The sequence below is a fragment of the Microcaecilia unicolor genome, chromosome 12, assembly GCF_901765095.1.
Source record: "Microcaecilia unicolor chromosome 12, aMicUni1.1, whole genome shotgun sequence".
Taxonomy (NCBI): domain Eukaryota; kingdom Metazoa; phylum Chordata; class Amphibia; order Gymnophiona; family Siphonopidae; genus Microcaecilia; species Microcaecilia unicolor.
Genome location: NC_044042.1, coordinates 81,354,261 through 81,369,479, shown reverse-complemented (window position 1 = coordinate 81,369,479; position 15,219 = coordinate 81,354,261). Strand labels below are relative to the sequence as shown.

At 42.4% G+C, this 15,219-nt stretch overlaps 1 protein-coding gene across 1 annotated transcript in view; it reads left to right on the top strand.

Moving 5' to 3' along the window:
* Positions 1-15,219, top strand: part of MEIOC (meiosis specific with coiled-coil domain) — a 340,208-nt gene that overhangs the window by 158,058 nt on the left and 166,931 nt on the right. Inside the window, 1 exon segment of the mRNA XM_030221652.1 lies at positions 10,606-10,710. Within this exon segment, the coding sequence (XP_030077512.1) occupies positions 10,606-10,710 (105 nt within the window).

Sequence of the window (15,219 nt, the reverse complement as noted above, 5' to 3'; positions counted from 1 at the left end):
GTTCGGCCTGTAACCAATGTTTAAGTATACATTTTTTCCCCACTGCATAGGCCTTGACATAAAAAATAGCTCCTGATCTTTATCAGAAATCCCATACGCATTTCTTTTATTCAAAAGCACTCCCCTCCATGAAAGTAACACTCTGAGGCATATTTTCAAAGCACTTTGGGAGGCTAAGTTCCATAGGTTTCGATGGAACTTTGGGAGGCGAAGTGCTTTGAAAATGAGCCGTCTATGTCCCAATAGTTGTTCGAAATATGTCTGCAACATTTTCCAAAAGTGTTGTATGCTAGCACATCGCCAAAATGCGTGTAAAAATGTGTTATTGTCTTCATGACACTTTGGGCATTGTACATCTGTTATCCATCCTGCTTTTACTGCTTGTGATTGCGATATGTAGCCCCTGTGAATTACCCTGTATTGACTCTCCTGTAGTTCCGCCCCTCCCACTTGTCCCGGGATATCTTTTATCATTTTGCAAAGGTCTATACCTGTCAGATCATATCCTAGATCTTTGCTCCATGACTTTTCAAGTGTCTCATATACACGGGGGGGGGGGGGGGGGCTAAGGGTCTCCCACACTTTGTGTAAACTCGATATGGACACCTGCCCATGGGCGTCCCCTTTCAAAAAATCACGTATCCTGGATCCCAACCTTGTGCCCAAAGAGTTTGGTCCATGCTGAACCAGTAGTGATGTAGTTGCCGATATGTGTAATGATCCTTAGCGTTTAGAGAGAATCTCTGCCTCATGTCATTAAAACTATATAGAACCCCCTCTTCATTCATTAAGTGTTCTAATAAGGTGATACCCTGTACCGACCATCTCTCAAATAACCCCTTTTCCAGCCCTGGTAGGAAATGTCCATTCCCACACAGTGGGAGCTGATCACTAACATTGGGATTATGTTTCCAAGACTGCATAACTACTCTCCATACCCTTCTCAAAGGTTGAAGCAATATACTGTTTCTGGCACAGACTGGTAAACTTTTTGTTTTTGCATGTAACAGGAAGTTCAGATGCCAGGGCCTAAATAATGCTTGCTCCCAGCTCAATGGTGTATACTGAGTGGTATTACAGAGCCAGTCCCTGAGATGTCTTGTAAGGCATGCCTGGTTGTACTTTTTAATACTGGGTAATCCCATTCCACCCCGTGCCATCCATCGTTCAAGTAGTCAAATCGCACCTTAGATTTCTTCCTCCCCATAAAAATCCCCGACAAATCTTATTCAACTGTCGTAAATCCTTACTGTTTATGTATATTGGTAGCACCTGCAACAGATAGAGCCATCTAGGGAATATGATCATTTTAAATAGATTTATTTCGGCCCATTAATGATATCGGTAAGGGTTCCATCGTTCAATAGACTGTCTAGTATCCTGTAATTGTTTTGCCACAGTAATTGTATAGATTTTTGTGGTATCCATTGTCAAGCGGATTCCCAAATACCTGAAAGATTCCTCTGCCCATCTCAATGGTAAGTGCCTCAACCTATCTCTTATTGATCTCCCTCCTCTGCAAAACTTCAGACTTCTCTAGGTTGAGCTTAAAGCCAGAGAAGTCACCCTATTCTGCCATACACTCTAAAAGAGCCGGCCACGAGGTTTCTGGTTGGGTTACATGAGCTAGTAAATCATCGGCAAAAGCTGCTATTTTAAAAGTTTCCGATCCCACCTGAATACCTTGTACATCAGGTGTCTTCTGTATATCTCTTATCAATGGGTCCAAAGTTAGAACAAACAATAGGGGCGACAATGAGCATCCCTGTCTTGTCCCCCGATTTATGGGAAACGGCGAGGACAAGATACCATTGACCCCCACCTGAGCTTGTGGCAAATAGTATAAAGCTTGAATCGCTTCTTGAAAGAACCCCTTTATACCATAGGCGTCTAAAGTTCCAAATAAAAAACCCCATACTACTCTATCAAACGCCTTTTCAGCGTCGAAACTAACTAGAAACCGATGGCATGGCCTGTTTAGATGTCTTCTCCAAGGTTGTCAAAATCTTCCTCATGTTTTGGTAATAGTTCTACCCTGTACAAATCCCACCTGAGATTCCTCAATTAGATCTGGCAGTATTCGAGATAGATGATTTGCCAAGACTTTAGCAAATAATTTAGCCTCATAATTAAGCAGTGATATTGGCCTATAGGATTCAGGTTTCTGGATATCCCTCCCTGGTTTGGAATTACTGTGATTTGTGCTGTCCTTAGAGAGGCGGGCATTTGTTTCTCCTGCACTATAGCATTAAACATTGAAGTAATTGGTGTTACTATTTCGTCTTTTAATAATTGTAAAATTCTCCTCTGTACCCATCCGGGCCCGGAGCTTTACCCAAGGCCCCTGCTGTATAGCCCATGAGACTTCCTCTACTTCAATAGGAGCGTTTAACATATCTAAGCTTGTTACATCTATTTGTGGGAGATCTTGTCCATCAAAATAGATCTCACTATCTACCGCGGGTGGATCTGGGATGGCGTATAGGTTCTTATAGTATTCTTGCATAATTTTATTAATTTGAATGTCCTCGTTTTCTAAGGTTCCTGTAGCTGATTGCAATGCATTTATCTTATAGGGACCCTGCTGAGACTTTGTCAATCTGGCCAGCATTCTTCCACTTTGTTGGCATATTTATATAATTGATATCTATAATCAGTATAATTTTTTTTTGCCTACAATGCAACCTCTCATTCAAGTTTGTTGTAATTCCAAAGTTGGGCTTTTAGTGCTATAGGTGGTGTCGGCCATATTCTCGTCTGACCCTTGTTATTCTTTTTCTAACCGAAGCTGTTCCTTCTCCCATACTTTTTTTTTGTGATTAGTATAAGCAATTGTCCTCCCTTCTAAGTACGGCCTTGGCCGTATCCCAATAAAGTATTGGAGTCGTCTTATGTGCCTGATTAGCGTCTTGGAATTGTTTATATTTTTTAAGTATGAACTCTTTAAAGTTCGGATCTTTGTATAGTCGAGGAGGGAATCTCCACTGAAATAAACCAGGTCTTCTTTCTGAAACATCCCACATTACTGTTACCATAGCATGGTCTGATATTTTAATAGGGCCTAGTCCGCTGCACAAATTTGTGTAAAGAGGGGGGTCGGAGAGATAAATATGTAGTCTATCCTTGACATGGTGCCGTGCGCTCGAGACAGGTGAGTATAATCATGCTCTAATGGATGCAGCGTTCTCCACACGTCCACCAGGTCAAGGACCCCACTCAACGTTGCTATCCCTCTAGATTCCCCTCCCGCCCCCCTCTTCTCCCCTTGCGACCTGTCTATTTGGGGTCTCCCACCGCATTGAAGTCCCCTCCCACCAGCAGGGGGTACCTTCGAAACTTATTAGATGTCGCAAAAGTTGTTTATAAAATCCCTTGGCATATGTATTGGGAGCGGTAAACGTTACATAAACCACTGATTGACGCTCTACTGTTAAATGTGCCAATACAAACCTACCTTCCTTGTCGGCAATGATTTTATGTGTCTCAACCTGGATCCCTTCTTAATCAGTATTATGACCCCCGCTTTTTTAGCCTGTGCCGGAGATTCATAATATGTACCTACCCACCAGCGACGTAATTTCTCATGTTCTTTGCATTTAAATGTGTTTTCTTGCAGCATCGCGATTGTGACTTTCTGCTTATGAAGTTCCTGGAGAATTTTCTGTCTTTTTATCGGTGAAGATATCCCTCCCACATTCCAGGACACTACTTTAAGTGTCATCCCACATGCTCTTTGATGCTAAAACCCATGATTCTAAGATTTCATTGTTTGGGCAGAAGGGGCATCCCACCCTATGCCCCCGCCACCAATAACTAGACAGTGTGTCTCCTAAACATGCTTTGTCTAAGATGTCATTACCTTTTTTCTGTACCTCAACTACCATGAAATGTATGTTTTTCATTGTCCCTCCCTCTCCCCCTCCCCCCTCCCCGACTCCCCAAACCCCCTCCACACCTTGCAGCACCCATGTGCTTCACTTCCGTGCACCGGATCTGGGTCCCACCCGATCCATTAAACTATATCATTAGATACTGTCGTCCCCCCTGTTTCCTTGCAAATTAAACCAACACTGTTATAACTGCAAAACCATCACATCAACTGCAAATAATCATGACTCATCTGTCCAATACTGCTTCTCCACGTCCGTTCGTCCAGGCTCTTTTTATTCCCTCTATGTCTTTGTTCAGGTGTTTCCAGAAGTGTTTAGTCTGTCTTCCTCCAACCTGTCCACAAATGCTTGGGGCGGCTTCTACTCGTGTCACAATACTTTACTGCGCCGTTGTGTTGAATTCTCAATTAGCTGGGGTATAATAAGCTAAACCGGACCCTTCATCTTGTGTAGTCGCCCACAAACTGTGAATACTGTTTACATTGGAGTGATACTTTGGTGGAATAGTCTTGAAAACACAGTATCTTGTGGCCATCTATTTCCAATGCCTTCCCTTGCCGAAGAGCTGCTAGCACGTCCATCTTATGCTGATAATGGAGTAACCTTAAGATGACCACTCTAGGCCTTGCATTAGCCTCCTTTCGCGGTCCCAAGCGGTGTGCCCGCTCAGTCTGAAGTGGTCCGTTCATAGCTGAGTGAGGCAGGTTCTTAGCAAGCCACGGCTCTAAAAAGCCCCTCAGTTCTGCATCAATTATAGATTCCGGTATTCCTACTAATCGGAGGTGGTTCCTTCGAGAACGATTCTCCAAGTCATCTACTTTTTCCTCCAGGATTGAAATAGTTTTTTGGAGATGTTCAATTGACTTAGATGTTTCCTGCGAGGAATCTTCCACGGACCCCACCTCTGTTGAACCTCCTGAAATTCCGTGGTAAAGGTAGTGATTCTTTGATCCATTCCTTCAAGTTTATCGATAATTTGTTGGAGCTTATGGTTCATAGTGTCCTCCACAGCAGCTTTTACTTCCGTTACTATTTCTGAGGCCCAAGCCGAGCTGACCGATGGTGATGACTGAAAACTTTTATCTGCCATCTTTGTTCCTCCGTTCTTGTTTTTTTCTAACTCTTTCTTGTTGCTTCTGGTCGCCATGTAATTGTACTGAAGTCGCCTTTATTCGGATTTGCTTTCCAAGAATAGATAGTTCTGCCCTGCCTTTGCAGCTACAGTAAAGGTATATGTCTTTATAGTTATAATTTGTCTGATCTGGTCAGTGAAATCTACTAAATACAAGTCTTTTTACACCGCTAACCTCCTCCTCCACGGATCAGCTTGAGGGGCACGTGTGGGAGCCATTCGCTTGGCCTATTCCGCCTCTTTGCCGCTCACCTCGCGGGCACTTCGCTGCTTTTCTTTGCTCCCTTCCTCTCTCTCACATGCGCCTCATTGTTTGTTCGCCCCTCTGTTTGTCCCTCCGATTTTGCCGCTTCCGTTGTTTTCTCGCTTTAGCGGGTATGGATATTTTCCCCGTCAAATCCGCCTCCTTTCTCCATTCATTTTATAACTGGAAGGTGCCCTCCGGCTATTACCAATCGCGGCTCCACGCGGGCGCGAGCAAGCAGGTTTTTATCGCGTTTCAACTCCTCATTCGAACCGGATGGGTCTTAATGCATTTGGAGGCATACAGTAAGTATTCCGCTTCCCGTAGCTCTCTCTTCTGCCATAATTTGGGGTCGGTAATGCTATTTCTGGTGGGATCCCCGATCTTCGTCTTCAGGAGCTCAGATCGCGGCGGCCATCTTGACCGGCAGCTCCACCGGAAGTCAGGACGAATCTGATTTTTTTTCTCATGTAGCACCACACAAACAGGTGTGAACTCTTTCCACACGCGCCTAATAATCCTGAAAACAAAGGATCTCTGCCCTTCATAACAAAGTTCCCCTCCGGAACGCAATGCCTGCAGAATCGCTTGTTTGTGACCATAATGTAAGATTTTTGGTATCACTGCACCTGGTCCTCGCCGCACCCGACTTCTTCGGGCCCAGCCGATGTGCCGCTCAATCTGCAATGGACCAGGTAAGTTGTTGAGTTTCAAGGAACGCAGGAGCCAATTCTCCAAGAAGCCCCCCAGCTCCGATTCTTATCTGCTCAGATAGTGCAATTAACCCGAGGTTTTTACGTCTGGATCGATTTTCTCGGATCGTCCAGTTTGTTTTTCCAGCTCCACTATCCGCTTCTAAAAGCCTCTGCGGTTGCTCAGATTCTACCATGCGGTCCTCTGTCACTAATGGCGCTGTTGCATATGATCCAAGTCTAAATGGAAACGTCAGGGCGTTCATGAGCGGATTCCGCCCGATCGAACAGAGCCTGTAATTTTTTTATCAGGGCCGCCTTCACTGCTGCAGTAACCTCTGCCGTAATTTCTGCAGTCCATGCCGAACAGACACTCGAATTTGGAGATTGCTGCCCAGCTGCCATCTTAGGTTCACGGGTTGCTTTTCTCCTTCCTTTATGCTTTGCCGCCATCCTCGGCTTCCCCGTTCAGTCCTGCAAATCAACCTACCACCCGATCTCCAATCTTTTTTGTTCTGCCGAAACGGGACTTCTTTTGCCCCACTTTTGGGCTCGATAAGTAAGATGAGGGGGACTGGCAGGAGCTCCGCTCGAACGCGTATTTACTCCTGCATCGCGCCACGTGACCTCCCAGTTTGACTTCTTTAATAGATGTTCTTTTTTTTGGTTATGTAGTTCCCACCTACCTGTTTTTTTTTTTTTTAATGCTTTGGAACCTCGCCCTTTTTGGGTTTGTGCTTCTAGTAGTGCCTTCTTCTGTTGGGCTGCCTATCTGCTTTCTGTGCAGAAAATTTTATATCTACGAACTCGACTACTTTTGGTATCAACAATTTTTCACCACTCATGCAGTATCATGTTTGTCAGTTTGGTATTCGGAGTGCAGTGTCTCAGTGGGTTCTTTTTTTTTTTTTTTTTTTTTTTTTTTTTTTTTTACCTGTAGCATCGAGTTACTTTTCATGAAAATTAAACCACTAATGTGCTCTGCTCTAATTGCATTTCTTTTATCCAAACTATTAACAAAAATTTATTCTGATTTAAGTTTAGACAAATCTTCCTTTTCTGTGGCTGGCACATTCAGCTCAGTTATGGTAATTTTCAATTGCTGTTTTCCTCTCTGCCCTTTTAGTTACTGTGACATAGGTTAAGCTCCATTATCTCTTGATAGGATTGGCTATTTTCTCTTGCACGTTGTGCAGTCAAAGAAAAGTGGTCTTATTCCCACCTGCATTCAGCTTCATCTCAACTTGATGTACAATGATAGGCAGAAAAAACAAATAACAATGTCTTAGTTCTCCTACTTTGCTCTCCAGTATTGAATACGTGTATCATGCCCTTGCTTACTGCTATAACTACCTTAGATGACACAGTGCCTACAGAGCTCCGCTTTGCAGCTTTCTACAATTGCTCTTTTCAACAATTTTACAGCTCCTCAATAGCTGCCTACTACTCTCTGCCTTCTCAGTAACGTAGCTTCTGTTTCTTAGATGAGAGAATTCTTCTGTGCTGCTAAGTAGCTGTAACATCCTTTGCTGGCTGAGTGGCAGCAACATTCCGGGCTGGGTTTTTTTGACGACAATGTTCTGGGATATTTTTTGGTGAAAACTTCTGTTCTGCGGCTTGGGCAGCAATCTGGTTTGCCTGTATGAGGTTGCAACAGCGGCGGTCACCTGTGGCGGTATCTGTGGGAAGCTAGCTACAGCAGTCTAGGGTTTTTAGATACAGCTGATGCCGGTGGAGCGTGCTTCTTCACCTGCCTGTTTGTCCCCACTGCCTTCCTGCAGGTCTGATGCCTGTGACAAGTGGCAGCATGTACTTCTCTAGATCCTGCTTCTATACAATCCACTTGTGTACACTCGCTGGTATGTCATCTGCGCCTCCATTCTGTGATCAGTGTTGGCACAGCTCTGTAGGTCTCCTATTGTGCCTCTCTTAGACAGGCCACCGCATCTTGGCTGTTATTAACCTGTCCTCTTAAGGCCTCTGAGGCCATGGTTTCATGGCTTAAAAATAAAAAGTATATGGGTTGGATTACATCATTTTGCTCTGTCTACTGGGTCTTCTTTCCTGTTTATCCGGACTGTTTCAGGTCCTTATGTTTCTTATTTTTGTCTGAGCTTAAGGTTTTCGCGTCTGAGTATGACTTTCTGCCTGTCAGACACTCCATTTTATCGAGGCCTTTTGTCACCTTTCTTGATTCGTTTACTGCTGGACTTCCCTTTTTCCATTCCCAGCAACTCTACGACTTGTTTTTGGGGATTCAGCGTTCCCTTCATAGGTATGTTAGGTTTTGGATTGTTCCCTTCCTAACATCCTTTTATGAAAGCCTTTGGTTGGAGCCTATTTTGGTTCACACCATATATTGCATATTCTCCATTACTATGTCTCATCATTTCTACTTTGTCATGAAACTCTCCCTACTGTTCCTCCTCCATGACCTCTCTTGTTTTTCCTCCTTAATCGTTTTCTGCTTCTGGACTATTTGGTCCCACCCCTGTTTGGGGGACACTGCTTTGCTACATCCCTTTTAGTCTGGGTCTGGTATGGACAGAAAGGAAGGAGAAATTGTCATACTGATCATTTCTTTTCTTTAGTCCTGCCAGACCAGCCTAGAACCCCTCTCATGGTTTTTTGTTATGTGAATGTTTCCTTTCAGATGTCATTCCTTCTACTTTTCAGTTCCTTGATCTATCAGATCGCACATCTCCTGACTCAGTGAATACTTGTATATCAGAGTATAAGCCTCATTCAATGGTAAGGCTAAGGCACATTTGATCTCCAGTTTTGAAATTGACTGGTATGGAAGTCTTACATGAGCACGCAGTTATGGAATGCATTACCTACAGACTTGAAAGCAATCAACGAAACAACTATCTTTCGAAAATCTCTGAAAACATTCTTCTTCAACAAGGCCTACAATGAGAGCCTAGTACCTTAAGTCACCTCACCAACCCACTCAATTAGGAACGCCCACCTTCTATAACTACCCCAATCACTCTCTTCCTTCTTCTCTCTTCCCTTCCTTTGATCGCTACACACTACTAACTGTATCTGATATCCTGAAATGACAATGTTAACAAATCTATGTAAGCCACATTGAGCCTGCAAATAGGTGGGGGAATGTGGGATACAAATGCAATAAATAATAATGAGCACAATTGCTTGGCTATTCAAAATATTGAACATTCTATGTTGCATGATATCTTTAAGGGACGTTTCAGATGGGACTACTTTTTCTCTGTCTGCTGGTGGATGGGCATAACCCTCTAATCTGGACTAGTCAGGTAGGACTAAAGGAAAGAAAATTATGTAAGACATAATTTCTCCTTACATACATACTTATGGATATCTGTGAATCAGTTAATTGGTAATCTGTACATGCCTTCAGAAAGCATAACCGTTTGGATCAAAACATCCTCCAAAATGTATTTTCTTAGTAGTATCAACTTCTCATCTGTCCCACACTGTTTTTCTAAGTAGTCGTTCTGCAACCCAACCCTCAGCTTGGGAGTCCTATGGCTGATTCTATCCTGCTTTATCAGTAGAGAAAGTACAGTTGCTTACCTTTTAAAGGATGCTTTCTGTAGACATACAGCCATATAATCCTTCCCACCTTCCCAAAACAGTTGGAAGAAGTTAGGCTCAACCTGTGCGTCCTTGGAAATACTTGAAAAACTCATCTTGATGCTGTTGGATAATGCTACCTATTTGTGTGGCTGATTTATATCCTGCATTTTGTGGAGAACTGCCATTACAGGTAAGCAGCTGCACTTTCTGTGGTACACCTGTTCAGATTTGTTTGTTCAAAACGTGGTATACTACCCTTCCCTTAAGAGCATCAGTGATTTACTGGTAAAGGCATACCAGTGTTATGGCCCACTTACTGAGAAACACTGGTTTATATTATATTATACAGTTATTTCTTTTAAAATCCAGATATCTAAGTATTCAAAATCTTTAATTGACTATTTCAGAAAGAAGCCCCTTCAATTTGTTTGCAGTGCAGGTGTGAGGGGCATAGTTTCCGCCATATAAAAACTCTAATAGACTCAAATTGGGAGAAAGTGTGTATATGGAACTATAGCTTGACATGGATTACCAATAAATAATAAAATATGTTTTATAAACATTTCTTAACTTCTGTCACCCAACAGAGATTCGCTGGAACTCTCAAATTCCTAATTTTTTAAATAAAGTTGGGGATAACGAACATCTTTATGCTATTTCACATTTTAGTTCAAAGTATTAGATATATACCTATTTATTAACATTCTTTTGGCAAAGTATATAATCAAATCCAATTTATAATGTCTCCTATATTTCCCATTTTGTCCAAAACTCAGAGCATGTAGTCCTAAATTACTTTATTAAGTGTTTTTATTGAAATCTAAACTGAGCATGCTTAACACTCTTGTTTATTTCAGAGAGCAGCTAACACCTAGCAAACATATTTGATGTGATGCTTTTTTTATCATCAGTCTTGTTTGATCAGGTACTACCAACTCTATGACCACTTTAACCTCGATGCTAAAATGGCTGACACCTTAATATTTTGATTTCATAACCATATCGGTTGATAAGACATCATTTATATGTTTATCATAGAACTATTAGATTAAATTGTAAAAATATATATAATTTTTTTCTAAGGATTCAGACTGAGAGAGTCGACTATGGCAGTGAAACAGACTTGTATGGCCTGGTGTCTAACATCTTGGAAGAGCCAGATAAATCACAACCATATTTTACTGATGGGTTAGTACTCTCTGTGATTGTCGATATATTGATCTGTTTCTTTGCCTGCAGGCACCTCATTGTTGAATACTTTGGGTTGAATTTAACAAGTGAGAAATCCTTTGAAAAGTAAGGGTCACTGTGTCATTTTACTAAGTAGCTTTATGAAGATATTCATTGCCTTTATTATATCAGAGGCATTTGACTTAATATATGCCAGTTCAGCTTCCTTTTCATTCTGTTAGACCAGTCCAGACCAATGGGCTGTGTCCAAATACCATCAGATAGAGATAAAGTCTCTCAGTGACATCACCAGGGTATGGACTGGTGCAGCTGGAACTCTTCAGTACTTTGCTTTCACCAGCAGATGATTTAGACTGGCAGGCCAACTGTACCAGATCAAAGTTTGGGTAGGGCTTAGAGGCATGCAGAGCTTGAGGTGGGAGTCTGTAGAAGCCCCTTTCCCACCTAGTGGAGGAGCTGACATTTCAAATATTGTATCAGTCGCAGTTTGGATTCAGAAATTTGCACAGTACAAAAACATTGCTGTCTCAAGAATTAAAGAATCTCTAGCAAAAGGCCAGCAGAACATTGTTGTTTATGCAGACCTGTAGTTGGGGTGATGAGTTAAGATTTAGGATCTGTTTCAGAATTTCGATTGTGAAGATATTTTGTGATGTTTGAATGTCTTTGTTTTTATATTATGTGTGTGATTATGTAATCCACTGAGAACTTTGGATTGAGCAGAATAGAAGTTAAAAAAAAAAATTAATATCCTGCTACAATTTGATATCTGTCACCTTCAACACAGTGAATCACAATACTTTACTTTATAACATAGTAACATAGTAGATGACGGCAGAAAAAGACCTGCACGGTCCATCCAGTCTGCCCAACAAGACAACTCATGTGTGCTACTTTTGTGTATATGTCTGCCCAGCACTAGCCCCGCCTCCCACCACCGGCTCTGGCACAGACCGCATAAGTCTGCCCAGCGCTATCCCTGCCTCCCAACCTCCAGTCCCGCCTCCCACCACTGGCTCTGGCACAGACTGTATAAGTCTGCCCCGCACTATCCCCGCCTCCCACTACCGGCTCTGCTATCCAATCTCGGTTAAGCTCCTGAGGATACTTTCCTTCTGAACAGGATTCCTTTATGTTTATCCCACGCATGTTTGAATTCCGTTACCGTTTTCCTCTCCACCACCTCCCGCGGGAGGGCATTCCAAGCATCCACCACTCTCTCCGTGAAAAAAATAAGTTCAGCGCCATTACATAAGTACATAAGTAATGCCACACTGGGAAAAGACCAAGGGTCCATCGAGCCCAGCATCCTGTCCACGACAGCGGCTAATCCAGGCCAAGGACACTTGGCAAGCTTCCCAAACGTACAAATGTTCTATACATATTTTTGGAATTGTGGATTTTTCCCAAGTCCATTTAGTAGTGGTTTATGGATTTGTCCTTTAGGAAACCGTCTAACCCCTTTTTAAACTCTGCTAAGCTAACCACCTTCACGTTCTCCGGCAACGAATTCCAGAGTTTAATTACACGTTGGGTGAAGAAACATTTTCTCTGATTTGTTTTAAATTTACTACACTGTAATTTCATCGCATGCCCCCTAGTCCTAGTATTTTTGGAAAGCGTGAACAGACGCTTCACATCCACCTGTTCCACTCCACTCATTCCTTAGCGTCCCTCCGGACCGGACCAGGATTGGACTGATGGGTTGTGCTCGCCTACCAGCAGGTGGAGACTGAGAAAAAACTCTGACTCTAGAGAGCCAATAGGAGCCCTGGCCATGTGACCTTAGCCTCAGTATTTTCTCAGTCTCCCAGCAGGTAGGAAGTGAGCCCATTAGTCTCTCTCCTTTTCTCTTTAGATATTACAGATATTTGTGATAATTCTTCTGTGCCTGGAATCTTATTTAGAGGCTTGACAGGGTTTCCTTTCTCTTCTTTCTTTGACAGCCTCGGGGGTGTTAAACTCGGGTGTCTCGAGTCCACCCCCCTTCCTCCCCATCTCCCTGGCTTAGCAGGGAAGGGCCGTCCCTTTCTCTGGAAAGGTGTACCGTCTTTGGGAGAGGCAGCCACTTTTAACAGGTAGCTGCTTTAAAAGAATTAAATCAAATAAAAGGAAATTCAAAGAAGCAGCCTTTCTTTCCCCAGACTTCTAACGAGCAGGCAGCTCCAGTGTTTTATTATGATTGAGGGGTTATAAAAAAAAAAAAAAAAAAAACAGAAGAAAATAATTCAGTATCTGTGACTTTAAACAGCGATTTTTCTGCGGCCATTTTGTTTCTCCCTCCATCTTATCAGTCGGGGATCTCTCTGCTGAAGGTAAGGCTGCAGTTCATAGAGCAGTTCGGCTCCAAGATGTGTACACTTTTGTATGTGCTGAACGGCGTATTCTAAAATGCTCTTCACATCAGCAGGCAATATTTGGTTGAAAGGGGGCTCCTTTCATATATGGATATATAACAAGCTTTTCTTCTTTTAAATTTCTATGTATCACGGGGCTGTTAACACTAGTTTTTTCTGGTGCTCAGTCATTTTTCATTGCCTGGTGGAAAATCTACATCTTATCATAATTCATTTCAAGCATTTTTCTCAATAGCTGTAGTATTATACAGTGTTTTAAGAACTTTAGAAACTTTTTCTATAGGCATAGAGTAAATTTCTGTCTTTCTTATTTCCTGGTGAATAGGACTACATTGTCTAAGAGTCAATTGATTGGTACTTTGCAATTCTGACCATAATATCTTAGTTCCTTTCAAGCATTTTACTCCATGCCTATGATGTAATATAGTGTTTTAAGAACTTAACAGACACTCTCAATGGCTGTAGTGTTATACAGTGTTTTCTTTTTCCGACTTTAAGAAGCCTTCTCTAGAGGCATACAGTATATTGTTCAGATGCCATGGGGATATATCAGCTCTTTCATATTCTCTGAGGGACAGTCCTGTCTACCAAGCTCCCAGTCACTCAGCTGCCTTAGCAGGCATGCTTTATTCATGTCTTCCCTTCTTTTCCAACTGCCTTGAAGCCTCTCATATTTCATTTTAGCTTTCTTCTGGTTTTTACAGGACATATGGTCACTTAGAGAATAAAGTCATCCTTTCACTTAAAGATAGTGGACGGTCCTCAAACCATCTACTCGTGTTTGTCTCTACTCTATCAGTTCAGCATTGGCAGATTATAAACATCCTGGTTTGGTCCAGTATGCCTATACATACCATCTGCTATCTCTTCCTCTTCCTTAGAGACCTGATGTTATATCAAGCTTTCTTGAATTCAGATACAGTCTTGTCTACACTGCCTTCACCAAGTGGCTGTGGCACAACTTCACTTTTTTCGTTACAGGTAATTTCCAAGTTTGCCCTTTTTCATTTTTATTCTATGCGCCTTCACTCCAGAGTGTTCTTTCAATTGGAAGGGGATTCACTCACTTCCTGTGTATTTATACCATAGGTACATGAGTATGGTTATGCTGGGTAAGGCCTAAAGTCCATCAAGTCCAGCATTCATATCTAATGGGCATAGGTACATAAGTTTTGCCATTCTGGGGAAGCTCAAATGTCCACCTTTCTACAGCCAGAACAGCATTAAAGAAAAAAAAAAAAAAAAAAACCTCTCACGAGAGTATCAAACAGAAATCTCTGCTCCAAAAGCAAGGCTTTGCAGTAATTCTGCAAACTAACGCATACAATATTTGCCATGGCTGTTCACCACTAGGAACACCGGGGACCCTGGGCCTAGGTTCGGTGTTTTAACCTGAAACAAGCTCAACATTCATATCTATTGGGTGTGAGTCTGGTACTACTACTACTTAACATTTCTAGAGCGCTACTAGGGTTACGCAGCACTGTACAAATTAACAAAGAAGGACGTTCCCTGCTCAAAGGAGCTTACAATCTACATCTCAGTGAGGGAGGACGCATGACCGTGGTACGTGGATTAGTGGTATGTGGATTAGGGAGATCCAAGAAATTACAGGCCGGTGAATCAGACGTTCATACTGGGACAATTTTTTTCTGTCCGGAGCGTACTACCATAGCTGGTGGATTCCTATATTCAGAACTTTCTATATTCAGAACTTACCCAACTATGGAACGCCATAGAGATAGGGTTGGAGTTTGTAGCCCTATTTATCTGGTGTCCTTGGTCACCCTTCCTCTTCTCCTCAGGATCCAGAGAATGGCTAGTTTTTTGCTTATGCATTAACCGGTCATTTTCAGCAGTACTCTCTCTTCCGTTCTTTTATAGATCTAAGAGGATGTTCATTGCGCTCTTAGGGTCATTTCATTCTTACCTAGACGACTGCCTAATTGGAGAAAGTCTTATCAGCAGAGTTCTCAGGTCACGCACCGGGTGTTGCATTTCTTACAGTCTCTAGGTTGGGTGGTGATTGTAGCCAGGCCTCTCATTTGATCTCTCATTTGATCTCTCATCAGATATCTCTGATTTTCTCTTTGTTTAGTCAAGTTGGCGCACAGTCTTTTGTCTCCTCTGCAAACATCCCAGTTTATAT